At 38.9% G+C, this 12,420-nt stretch overlaps 1 protein-coding gene across 1 annotated transcript in view; it reads left to right on the forward strand.

The window, feature by feature from the left end:
- The window catches only part of DCHS2 (dachsous cadherin-related 2), a gene marked incomplete at its 5' end in the record, with an annotated part of 154,196 nt that overhangs the window by 12,375 nt on the left and 129,401 nt on the right, over positions 1 to 12,420 (forward strand). Inside the window, 1 exon segment of the mRNA XM_008065606.2 lies at positions 9,751 to 9,986. Coding sequence (XP_008063797.1) covers positions 9,751 to 9,986 — 236 coding nt within the window.

The raw sequence follows: 12,420 nt of genomic DNA on the forward strand, positions 1-12,420 counted from the left end.
GGCTACTTGGAAGGGCTGAGGCGGAAAGGATCGCCGGAGCCCCAGCAAGGTCGAGGCTGCGGTGGCCGGGAGCGGCCACTGCACTCCAGTTTGGGCGACAGAGTGAGACTCCAACTCAAATAAAAAAAATTTTTTTAAATAAAAAATAAAAAAATAAAAAATAAAAAATAAAGAAATATGCTATTTTTTTACTGTCATGCTGCTGCTATTTATCTCATAAGCTATGAGGATGCTATAAAATTACATAATGGAACCAAATAATTGGATTACATTGGCAAACAGGTAGTTTTTAACAATAAAACTCTACAATCTAATTAGACTACGATTACGTCTAATTTCTGTTTCTTTTTCCCATTCATTTTTACCAAATGGATCTTTCCTTTTTGGTAAATGACTTCAGTATTCATTTGGTATAAATGTTTATTAATACTTTATCTCATTTTTTGTTATGGCCTGAATTCTCTAGCTGAAATATGTGTCTGAAATAAAGCTATTTCAATTCCATCTCACCACTCTAACCTTAAGGGAGTATTTTGTCAGACTAACAATAGAAAGTTAATGGACCTAACTCTTCACCATTGTATGCATTCATGATAAAAGCTGTCTCTCCATAGTTTGTGCGCAGTGCAGCTGGATCCTGAGAAGCAAACTTGCTAAATAAAAGGGTACACTCATTTTAATTTTAATAGAATATGTTCTTTCACTTTTTTTTTTTTTGAGTTGGGGATCTCATTCCTGCCCAGGCTGGAATGTAGTGGCATGATCACGATGATGACAGCTCATGGCAGCCTCTACCTCCTGAGCTCAGGGCTCAGACGATCTTTCCACCTCAGAATCTCCAGTAGCTGGGACTAAGGTGCATGGCACCACACCCAGCTAATTTTTATTTTTATTTTTGTAGAGACAAGGTTTCGTCATATTGCCCAGGGTGGTCTTGAATGCCTGGGCTCAAGCAATTTACCTGCCTTGGCCTCCCAAAGTGCTGGTATTACATGCGTGAAATACCTGTTCCTTCAATTTCTAAAAAGCGTATTCTTATCTTTTATCTGATCGATTACTATCTTCTTCCCATTTCAGGACTGAGCAGTTACCCAGTTGTCCCATGTTTTCTAGCTAAATTGCCTGAACCATATAGCAAACAGATTGCCCACCATTTAATATGCTACCAGTTTTAATCCTGAAATGTCTTAAATGTCACTTTGCCTCATTCTGGTTTCTAAAAGTTGAAACCTCCTAGCCATCTATTCTTTTTGTATTCTCATCCCCACCTTGCCCAGTTCATTCCTTAATTTGAATCAGTCTCCTACCTACCTGCTTTGCCCTTCAAAACTTTTCTACCAAGCCCGCTGGAATGGCATGATCCATCATTTAGCAAACTCCCTTACAAACTCAACCTGCTCTGATTGAAATAGTCTTGTCCTCTAAGGATACCCATTCCTTTCTGGCCTCACACAGGGAAGCCCATGTTCCTCAAATCACATGCTGGGAGGTGGTAAGGTGGGTGTCCGCCTTGTTGCCCAGGCAGAGTCTAAATCGTTTCTACTCTTTTCTCTATCAGCGGCTGATTTGCTTTTGAAGCTCATGTTGTCAGACTATATCACAGACATGCCTTTTTGTTGTTTTCATGACTTACCTTCTTCTCACTTAGGACTTTTACACGTTGCTCATAGTCTTCCTCTTCACTCCTGTTCCCTCACCAAGTAAAGACTTCAGTATTCATTTGTTGAATCTTCCAACAGCCTGAGCATCTCAGTTCCTTGACTTCATCACTTCCAAATTTCATTACCAGTAATTGCAAAACTTCTGACATCTTGATTTCAAGTATTCTATATCCAATATTGTTGAGGGGCACCCAACCCTGAAATGTAGATGGTCACTTATGGCCACAGTCCTCTGTTGAAAACCAGGTTCTTGGCATCTTGAACAAAGAATTGGATGAAACACACAATCAGTAAGAGCACAGAGAGATGTATTAGACAGAAGTGGCAGTATACTCCAGAGAATTAGGAGCAGGCTCCAGAGCCAGACTGGCTCAAGAGCCCTGACAGTTGCATTCTGTCTATATATCTCTTTAACTGGGGTCATGTTGGATGTTCATTGTGTGGGCCCAGTAAGTGTTGGATGGGTCAGTACAATCTTGGACATCTATTGAATGGGCCCATTCCGTGGTTCTATTTCATTGGCCAAGTTTAAATATTGCCTGGTAGAAAGCTCCTGCCTACAAGTTTACTGCCCTGCAGCAAGAGGCTTTTTCCTGCAATGTGCGCATGCTTTATGGAAGTTCTTTAACTCAGTTCTTTTTGCCATGGAAGGCTATCTCCAGCATACAAGTTTGCCCTTACAGAAGGTCTTTTGCTTAGGGCAGCCCCCTTCCCACCTCCCATTGCAGATAGATTCCTGGCCCCTTCCTTCTACTCTCATCCCTGTCTACCTTCCTGCCTCAATATGTCTCAGTGTGACACCTCCACTCTAGTAGACAATTCTTCTCCCATGTTAAGATCACTGGTTTGTTACCCATCATTAAAGTCCTTCAGTTGCAAACTCCCTTTAGTTCCCCCACTCAATAGAACTTGTAAGGCCCCGGCCCTGGGTAAGCCCAACTCTTACACATCTGGCCTTGTGCCTCAGCTGCTGAATGTACCCAGAGAAAAAGAATATGTCTGCTTGAGAGAGGAAGTTCTTATCTTCCTGCCTCTGAATCTACTAATCTACCTGTATGTCAGCTCACATGCTTTGCCTTCTTTCCTATTACTATATTAGAGACATCCCTGTTTGTATCAAAAGTAAATCTCTCTACTGTTCGGGCTCCCATCCATTCTAGCCTTCTTTTTAAAAAAATTTTTAAATTAATTAATTATTTTTTTGACACAAGGTCTCTGTTGCCCAGGCTGGAGTGCAATGACACAATCACGGCTCACCATAGCCTCGACCTCCTGGGCTCAGGTGATTCTTCCACCTCAGCCTCCTTAGTAGCTGGGACTACAGGCACGTACCACCAAGCCCAGCTTTTTTTTTTTTTTTTTTTGTAGCAACAAGATCTCACTATGTTGCCTAGGCTGTTTTTGAACTCTTGGGCTCAAGAGAGCCTCCTGCCTTGGTCTCTCAAAATACTGGAGTTAAATTCTAGCCATCTTAAGGTTAACATTTCCATAATGATTTTCTCTTTTTCCTGCATTAATCACTTCTCAAATTATTTTGAATGGCTCTCATAAGTATACAAGGCAGAATAATATTCTCTATCTTAAAAAAAAACAAAACCCAAACCTAAACTCCCTTTGATTTCATGTACCCTCTTAGAAAACCATTTTTTTTCTTCCTTTCTCTTTCACAGCAAATGTGCTTAAAATCGTTGTCTCCATTTCCTCACATTTCAGTATTTCTTTGATACATTCTTCCCTCTCTACCTCTCCAATAAAACTGTTTCTATCAACATAGTTACTCTTCTATCATGTCCTAGGATTATTTATTTTTGTTTTATTTAACATCTCAATGCATTTGAAAATATTTTTTGAATGCTGCTCTTCTTGGCTTTGGTGATGCCACAACTTAGTCTTGTTCATTTTTTTCTTAACAAATTGTAGCCTCATCTCCCTTCACCTTTGTTCCTTAAATCATAAACTACAAACTGAAATGCATTGACATAGAAAGCTCACTAAAATGAAACCACAGATCTTAAGAGCTAAGAGATGTAAGAAACAGATGTTAATATTCTACTGTTCAGGAGTTTCAGAAGGCAGGAACAAAGAGAATGGCAAACAGACAATCAAAGTAGAAACAACAGCAGAAAATGTTTTGTATTTCCTGATTGCCCTAGGTGGTCCTCAAATACTGTATGCATTCAAGCTTGAAGTTTCCCAAGTGACTTTCATCTTTCACTCCATAACTTGAGGGGACTGGGATTCATGTAGATTGATCAGGAGTTTCTTACCATAATTTTAAAAAATAAGTAATTAAAATTAAATCAGAATGACCGACTTATTGGTGGAAGAAAGAAAGATAAGACAAAATTAAGAAATATTCGTGCATGGAATTTCTGGGATGTATGAGTTACCTATTGCTGCATAACAAATTTTCCTGGACGTAGTAACTTAAAATAACAAACATTTTAAAATCTTTTACAGTTTCTAAAGACCAGGAATCGAGAAGCAGCTTGGCTGGTTAGTTTTGACTCACAGACTTTCTTGAGGTCGTATGCTCAAAATGGTTTTCATGAGCTGAACAGAAGTTTAGTTACCAAGCATTGGGAAGTATATACTCTAAGGGGATGGAGAACATGAGTGTAGGACAGCTTTTTTTCACACTGTGTTCTGTGGGATACTAGTTTCCCTACATTCTCCTTCTGTGATCTAAAAAGCTTGGGAACAACTAAGAACTCTAAAAATGTGTATGCAAATATTTCTGTGAGAAGTTCTGAGACAAAGAACCCATTTGACTTGATGGATTTGATACTTCCCCAGCTGTTTGACTAAGTAATCTCTTTATTTTTTAAAGATACATCTTGTCCTTGGTACCCAAGTATCTCTTTCTAAAACCTAGATTTGATCTTGCCACTTCATTAATCATAGCATTCGTTGTCTCATGTGGAGATTTAGGAAGAAAACATTAGAACTTTGAATTTCATTTTTTTAATTTGATTTTTCTTATATTTTAATATAAATAATACAATAGCAAAGTAAACATATATACAAATAAAAATACTGTATGTGTATTGGGGATGCACATACCACGTTTTTACTGATGGGGTCCATTGGTGTGCAGAATAAAGTCTATCCTCCTTAGCATTTAAATCAAGTGGCAAGAACCTGTCAAGCGTTTCCTCTCTATCCTACCTATCCTCTCCCTCTACATGCCCAATCCTTCTATTCCAATTAGTTTGCTAACCTGTCCTGTAACATAGCAGTCTATTTTTTTATGTCATTACACTTTCTAGAATGTTACTGCCACCTAGAATATCTGACTGTCAAATCCTATTTGTTTTTGAGGACCTGACTCAAGGACCCTTCAGTGTTGAAGTTTGCCTCTGTTCGATGCTCATAGCTTAGTGGTAGCACATGTCTACATTGGAAAGAATACCGTGATTGTGTATCTATAGTTTTGAAACCCAAAACTCTCATCATGGGAAGTTTCAAAAACTCGCCTAGTGAGAAACCTGTCTTAAACTGACCCGAGGTTATCCGTGGGTGATTTTCCCCTACAAGTGTATCTATTCATACATTTTGCTTCATATAAGTGCTTGATTGTGGTGTACCACCCCAGGCCCCATTGGGTCTATGGCACTATATAACCTTTCTAAAACTTGAAACATTCACATGTCTAAGACAAATCTATCTAGTCCCAAATATTTAGAATAAGGCACCTGTAAGAACTATTTAATAGTTATTAACTCCTATAAATATTTTCACATGTATTATGCCATTAACTCAGTAACAAGCCCAAGAGGCAAGAGGCAAGCAGATAGCTCTGGTCTACAGAAGAGGTGGCTCAGACTCAGAGACGACCCGACTTTCTCTAGGCTGTGGACCTTAGTGCAGGCAGAGCCAGGCATTGGACCCAGGTCTTTCAGCTCCAGATTGTTCCACTGTTCCACAAACATACTTGTATAGTGTCTGTCTTATAGACTGTAAGTTCCTTAAAACCAGGGACCCTGTCTTTCTTCTATTTTCTAAGAAGGATTCCATGATTAGCATTCTCCCAAGTACAGCTGTAAACAAGTATTACATGAAAGGTAGAATTTACACCATAGCAAAAATTTAAGAAATCTAATTTAAAAGAAATCACAAGGACTTTGGGGGACAGATAAATGTTTCACCTGCAGATCTATTTACAGTTAGTTGTGTTTACCTTGCACAAATCACTTAACCCTTTGATGCTTTGGTCTTAACTGTAATGGGGGAAAGCCATAACAATCTAAAAACTACAAAACACTGCTCAAAGAAATCCAAGAAGACTCAAATGGAAAAATATTCCATGCTCATAGATGGGAAGAATCAACATTGCTAAGATGTCCATCCTACCAAAGGCAATCTACAGATTCCATGCAATATCCATTAAATTACCAATATCATTCATCTCAGACCTGGAAATGCCAATACAGAAATTCATATGGAAACATAAATAAATAAGAATAGCCAAAACAATCCTCAGCAAAAGAAACAAAGCAAGCGGTATCACACTTCCAACTTTACACTTTATGATAAGACTGCAATAATCAAAACAGCCTGGTATTGGTACAAGAACAGGCATATGGACCAATGCAAGAGGGTCGAGATTCCAGAAGAAAAACTTCAATTTCTCAACCAGCTCATCTTCAACAAAGCCTCCACCATCAACCACTGGGAAGAGGAGACCTTATTCAGCAAATGGTGCTGGGAAAACTGGCTGACCACATGCAGAAGATTGAAACAGGATCCCTACCTGTCACCATACACAAAAATTGACTCTGTATGGATCAAAGACCTAAATGTAAAACCTCAAGCTATAAGAATCTTAGAAAACACAGGAGACATCCTTAAGGAAATCAGAGTATTCAACCAATTCCTGATCAAAACCTCAAATGCCCATGCTGTAAGAGATAAAATAGACAAGTGGGACCTCAGTAATCTGAAAAACTTCTGCAAAGTCAAAGAAGCCATCAAGAGAGCAGGGAGACAGCCCACAGAATGAGAAAAAATATTTGCCAACTGTGTATCTGACAACAGTCTAACATCCAGGATCTACAAGGAACTCAAATGTGCTGAAAGGTAAAAAAACAAACAGCCCCATTAAAAAGTGGGCAAAAGACATGAATAGACACTTCTCAAAAGAAGATATACAGACAACCTATATACACATGAAAGTGCTTAGACTTACTAATCATCAGAAAAATGCAAATCAAAACCACAATGAGATACCACCCTACCCAGTAAGAATGGTCATCATTAATAAAACAACAACAGATGCCGGCAAGGATGCGGAGAAAAGGAAATGCTCCTGCACTGTTGGTGGGATTGCAAACTAGTTCAACCTCTATGAAAAACAGTGTGACAATTTCTAAAAGAACTAGACGTTACCTTTCATATGACCCAGAAATTCCACTACTGGGAAGACACCTGAAGGAACTCAAATCGTTCTACAAAAAATACCTGCACACACATGTTTATTGCAGGACTATTCACAATAGCAAAAATATGAAGTCAACTGTGCTGCCCATCAAAACTGAACTGGATTAAAAAAAAATGTGGTACATATACATGATGGAATATTATGCAGCCATAAAGGACAAACCTACGAACTTCACGGCAACTTGGTTGGATTTAGAGTCTATAATATTCAGTGATCTATCACAGAAACAAAGAACAGAGTACCACATGTTCTCACTCATAAGTGGACCCTGAACATTTATCATAATACTTTAAGAAAGGGATTGGCAATAGTGTGATATTCCCAGGGTGTGGGGGGGTGGGTGACACAGCATCAGTACGGGTACCTGATCTCAAACCAGGCAAAGTGGGGACCAAAGGGAGGCCCAAACTTTATCCGTACGATGTCCACTTGTATCCCCAATCCAGAATTGTACTCCACATCTTTAAAATAAAATTTTTAAAAAATCTAAAAAGGGAAGATTATGACAATTGAAGAAGAAAATATATGTAAAACACACAACACACATTCATGAATGATTATTATAATAGGAAAGTACTCCCTATTTGATGAATTCAGCAGACAAAAATGAATTTATAAAAATGGAAAACTGAGATCTAGAATACTTTTCCTGCAGGAAGATTGACTGTTCTCTGACAGTAAGTTTTTAGCTTTGTTTGTCTAACATCTGCTTATTTTTAATAGCATTGCCTGATTTAGGATCTTCATGGACAACCTAGGAATTAAGGTCTTTATTCTTAAAGATATTAAGATGGTGCCACACTCATTTCTTCAAATCTTTCCCACTTTCTCATTACTTTTCTTCTCTGCTTTCTCAGCCCCTCCTCAACTCTAAGTGACTTCTTGAACTTGAGGAGAAACAAAAAAGGAAGAGGAGAAGGAAGGGAAGAGGGAAAGCAAAACTGAGCAAGAAGTCAGTTTGGAGTGACAACAGGGTCTGTGTCAGATGTGACGGAATATTTTCTCTTTGTGTATCATCAGTCTGCAGTCTCCTCCGATTCATTATGCCTGGAGACTTACAGGGTATTTAGGGTTGCTAAACTTGTAGGGCCAGTCTGCCTTTTACACACATGACCAGATGGATGAACTTGCATCGTTTTTATCGTCATCCTAAGTAGCCCCCATTTTTCCTACTCCAGTTGATAATTGGCATAGTCCTAATACCTGACTCAAGTTAGAACATGAACGATCTCACTCTTTCTAAAGATGTATTTCCCCATTCTGTTGGGTCCCCAAAGCCTGGGGTACATGGGACCTCAGAGTCTAGAGCCGTTTCTGGGTTTGTCCTGAACTTCATCTCAAACAATGCGCTCTTTCTTGCCCTCCCTTCCCCTCCACAGGAGCTTCCTCCCTATCTGCACAGCGGCAGTCCTCCCTTTGTCTCTTGCCAAGTCTTCTTCTTCATTGTCCTTTTTCCTCCTTGCTCAGTGCCTCTCAGCCACAGCAGAAAATAAAAAAAACAATAAAAATAAATTTTTTTTTAAAAGGGAGGAGGGGAAAGTGAACGAGTGAGAAAACCCAGGCTGTTGCGACTTACCAAGGATTTTTGTCAAAGATGAAAGTGTCAAAATGTACCAAATAGAAGTGGGAAATGGTGCTTTAAAGTAGGAACATATGTTCTGCTTTTAGAAAAGTAAAAATCGCAGAGGATTTTTTTTTTTTCTATTTTCCTTTCTCCTTGTTTTTAGAAGGCGGTAACACATAATAAGCAGTATGGGATGCACTTCTTACTGCTTTATGCACTATGTTACTGCTCCAAAGCTTGAGAAATGCACAATTCATAAACAAATCTGGCCCCAAGTATATTTAGGATGAGGACCTTCACTGCTCCCAGCTTCATTCAGGCACCCTTCACTCAGGACTCATGGTTTTGAAGAGCCTCCTGTCGGGTTTGTCCTTATACTCTGCTGCTACTCAGTCTGTGCTGAACCTAAGTCAAATTGAGCTGCTCCTGTGTTAGAATTCTCCAGTGGGGGAGAGCCATGGTCGTTCCAGAGGCCTATAGAGGCTCACTTCCCCTCTGACATCAGTTCTTCCTGCTTCCTTGCTGACCCTGGACAGGCCAGAGAGACATACTGCACTCCTGCCTCAGGGCCTTTGTACCTGTTCTTTCTGCTGCCTATTAGTCTTTTCTTCCAGATTACTGAAGTCTAGCTGCCTCCAGTAGGCCAGTCTGTACTTGAATGGTACCTTCTCAGTGAGGCTTTTTGCCAGGGTATTCCCCGTGAATACTCCCTTACCCTTTCTCCTTAGCACTTACCAATATTATTTCAAAATTAACTTAGAGATAAATGTGATGTCTGAGTTTTTTGGACGTCGGGACAACTTTTTTGAAAACTTTTTTTTTTTTGCTTCTGTTATGAAATTTTTGTCTCATAGGGTTTTTAAGTGGTCATCTCACTCATGTTTAAAAATCAGAACTCAGGTATAGATACTATGCCATTGCATATGACCTCCTATCTCAAGATTGAAAGAAAAATGCTCATATAGGTATGTGTATCTATACATGCAAATTTTGTTTCAAAAATCTGTTCTAGGGTCATTGTCAATTATTCTGCATTCCCATGTCCAGCAGAGACCCATTTGTAATCACTGCTTTTTCTTCCCCAGGGTGGTCTGAGCGCCCAAGCCTTTGTCCGTGTGGAGCTGGAAGACGTGAATGATAACCATCCCGTGTTTAACCCATCAACCTACGTGACAAGCATCAGTGGTCAGACACAGCCTGGCACCGAGATCATCAATGTTCTTGCCACTGACCGGGATTCTGGGATATATGGAACAGTGACTTATGAAATCCTTCCGGGAGACCTGTCATCCCTTTTTATCATTGACTCCTCTACAGGTATGTGATCTTGGAACAGTGTTCATCCTCTGGCTGTTAAGCATCTGCTTAACTGCTTAACAGCCAGAAAATTAGAAAAACCAATTATTTAAAAAAAGAAACACAGAGATGTTGCAGGACTCACTAACCTTCCAGAAGGCACCAGGCCTATTAAAAAAAAAAAAAAAAAGGGCTGGGATTTCATAGCTTAGTTAGACCTGGATTTGAGTCCCAGCTTTGCCTATTTGATCTTGTGATCTTTATTGGCCTCCGTTTCCTTATCTTAAACATAGTGCTAATCATAGTTATGCTGCAATTTTTTTTTGTGAGAACCGAAAGCAGTCATTTATGCAGAAAGAGTTGTCCAGTAGTGTTTATTTTTCAAATCTTCATTTCTCCTTATTTGTATGATCATGCCATCTAAGGGTTACTTAGCATCATTTCAATGTATCCATAAATGAGATCAGTATAAAGAGGTTTGTATAGACATCCAAAGTAGATCCCTTTCTTTGTACTAGGTCAGGCATTTCCCTTAGTCTCTTTGGGTCTTAGTTCCCTTGTTTTAAGAATGATACCTAAAGCTCCTTTTAGTTCTCTACACTGGTAATTGAAGATCTGCCAAAGAAGTCCAGTGGACAAACTGTCTTTTAAAAGTAATAACTATTTAAGAGGTTACATTCCCTTTCCTATTCACTGGCTTATTGCTAACAAAATACTGTTTGCAATATTTGATTACAAGAAAAATACAAAATTTCAGGTATATGATATGACATTACAATACTTTTGAGATAGTTAAAGATATTCTGGTCCAAAAAAAATTATTTCTTTTGCTTTCACATTTCTTCACCTGATCTGAGCAATGGGTAGAATGTGTTTCTGTTGCAATGATGATGATAATGCCAGATACATCACTGGACATTTTCTGTACAATATCTTATTGGATCTTTACAATACTCTTTGTAATGACATTAAAACAAATGATAATTGACACAGGAAATCTAATGTACTGTCTTAATTTGTCCTCTCACCCAACCCCATTAGGTTAGATAGAGTCCCTGCTTCTGCCTGGAAAGTTGCTTCATCTGGCATGAGCAACTGGCTGTGGGGTTTAGTTGTTTATACTGGCAGTCTTTATAAAGCAAAATTTTCCATGCTCAAAATAATACACTGACATGGCCCCCTTAACATTTCAAAGATCACAAGAAAATACTTTTGTAGGAAATTAGTCTATTTATCTCCGCTTTTTCAAAATTCATCTCAACTGAGGACCTTAATTGCCTGTCAAATCATCAGACCCTCTAGGGCACTAGCATTGCCAAAAATATATAGGTCAGCCAGTATTCAGGGCACGGGATCTAAAAGCATTTACCAGATTGTTTTTAAAAGACATCAGCACACTCATCATCTGGTTTCCCCTGGAAGATGTGGAAGAATGAGCTACATTGTGTTCTGATTTTAGAAGGGATCTCTGTTGCTGTCCCGGCTGCGGTGAGCCACACGCTTCTCTTCCTGGTCCTGGCTGTAACACAGATGCCATTACTAGTCATGGGGAACACTTTATGTGGGTCATTATCTATGGAAGTATCATGTTGGGGTTTTTGTTTTGTTTTGTTTTGTTTTAAAGCAAAGATCAAATTCATGATGGAAGTAGCTTGGGTTATTGTTGTTAGCAATTTTGATGCCCAGGCTTTTAGGATTTAAGACATTTGTCAGTCAAACAGTACTTAGAATTAGGTTGCACTTAATCACAATTCGTGAGAAATTTATGAGGCCTGGCAATACTTTAATCTTCAGAAGAGAATGAAAAAGCATCATGACTAGCTATGGGAAAAAGTTATCTGGTGAACAGGCAGTGTCTGGCAAGAACAGTTGTTTCAGAGATTCTTTGGTCAGTTGACTGCAACTGAGAACACATTGTATGTATGTATGGTATGCAAGGTGATGTCTTGATTATATGTAACCACTGTAAATTGATCACATCAAGTCAATTAACATATCCAGCACCCACTTAAAATTTTTTTGTGGTGAGAACATTTAAGATCTACTCTCTTAGCAATTTTCAAGTACAGAATAAATTATTATTAACCATAGTCGCCATACTGTAGAGCTTCAGAACTTATTCATCTTGCCTGATTGAAACCTTGTACCCTTTGGCCAACTTCTCCTATTTCCCAACCCCAGCCCCTGGCATCATTCTACTCTCTACTCTCTGCTTCTATGAGTGTAACATTTTTAGTTCCACATATACGAGTGAGATCAGGCAGTATTTCTCTTTCTGTGCCTGGCTTACTTCACTTAGCGTAATGTCTACCAGGTTCATCCATGTTGCCACAAAAGATAGGATGTCCTTCTATATGAAGACTGAATAGTATTCTATTGTGTATATACAACACATTTGCTTTATCCGTTTATTTACTGATGGACACTTTGGTTGATTCTATATCTTGGTTATTGTGAAC

Source organism: Carlito syrichta, unplaced genomic scaffold (genome assembly GCF_000164805.1).
Source record: "Carlito syrichta isolate Samal-C Ts95f unplaced genomic scaffold, Tarsius_syrichta-2.0.1 Scaffold308685, whole genome shotgun sequence".
Taxonomy (NCBI): Eukaryota; Metazoa; Chordata; class Mammalia; order Primates; family Tarsiidae; genus Carlito; species Carlito syrichta.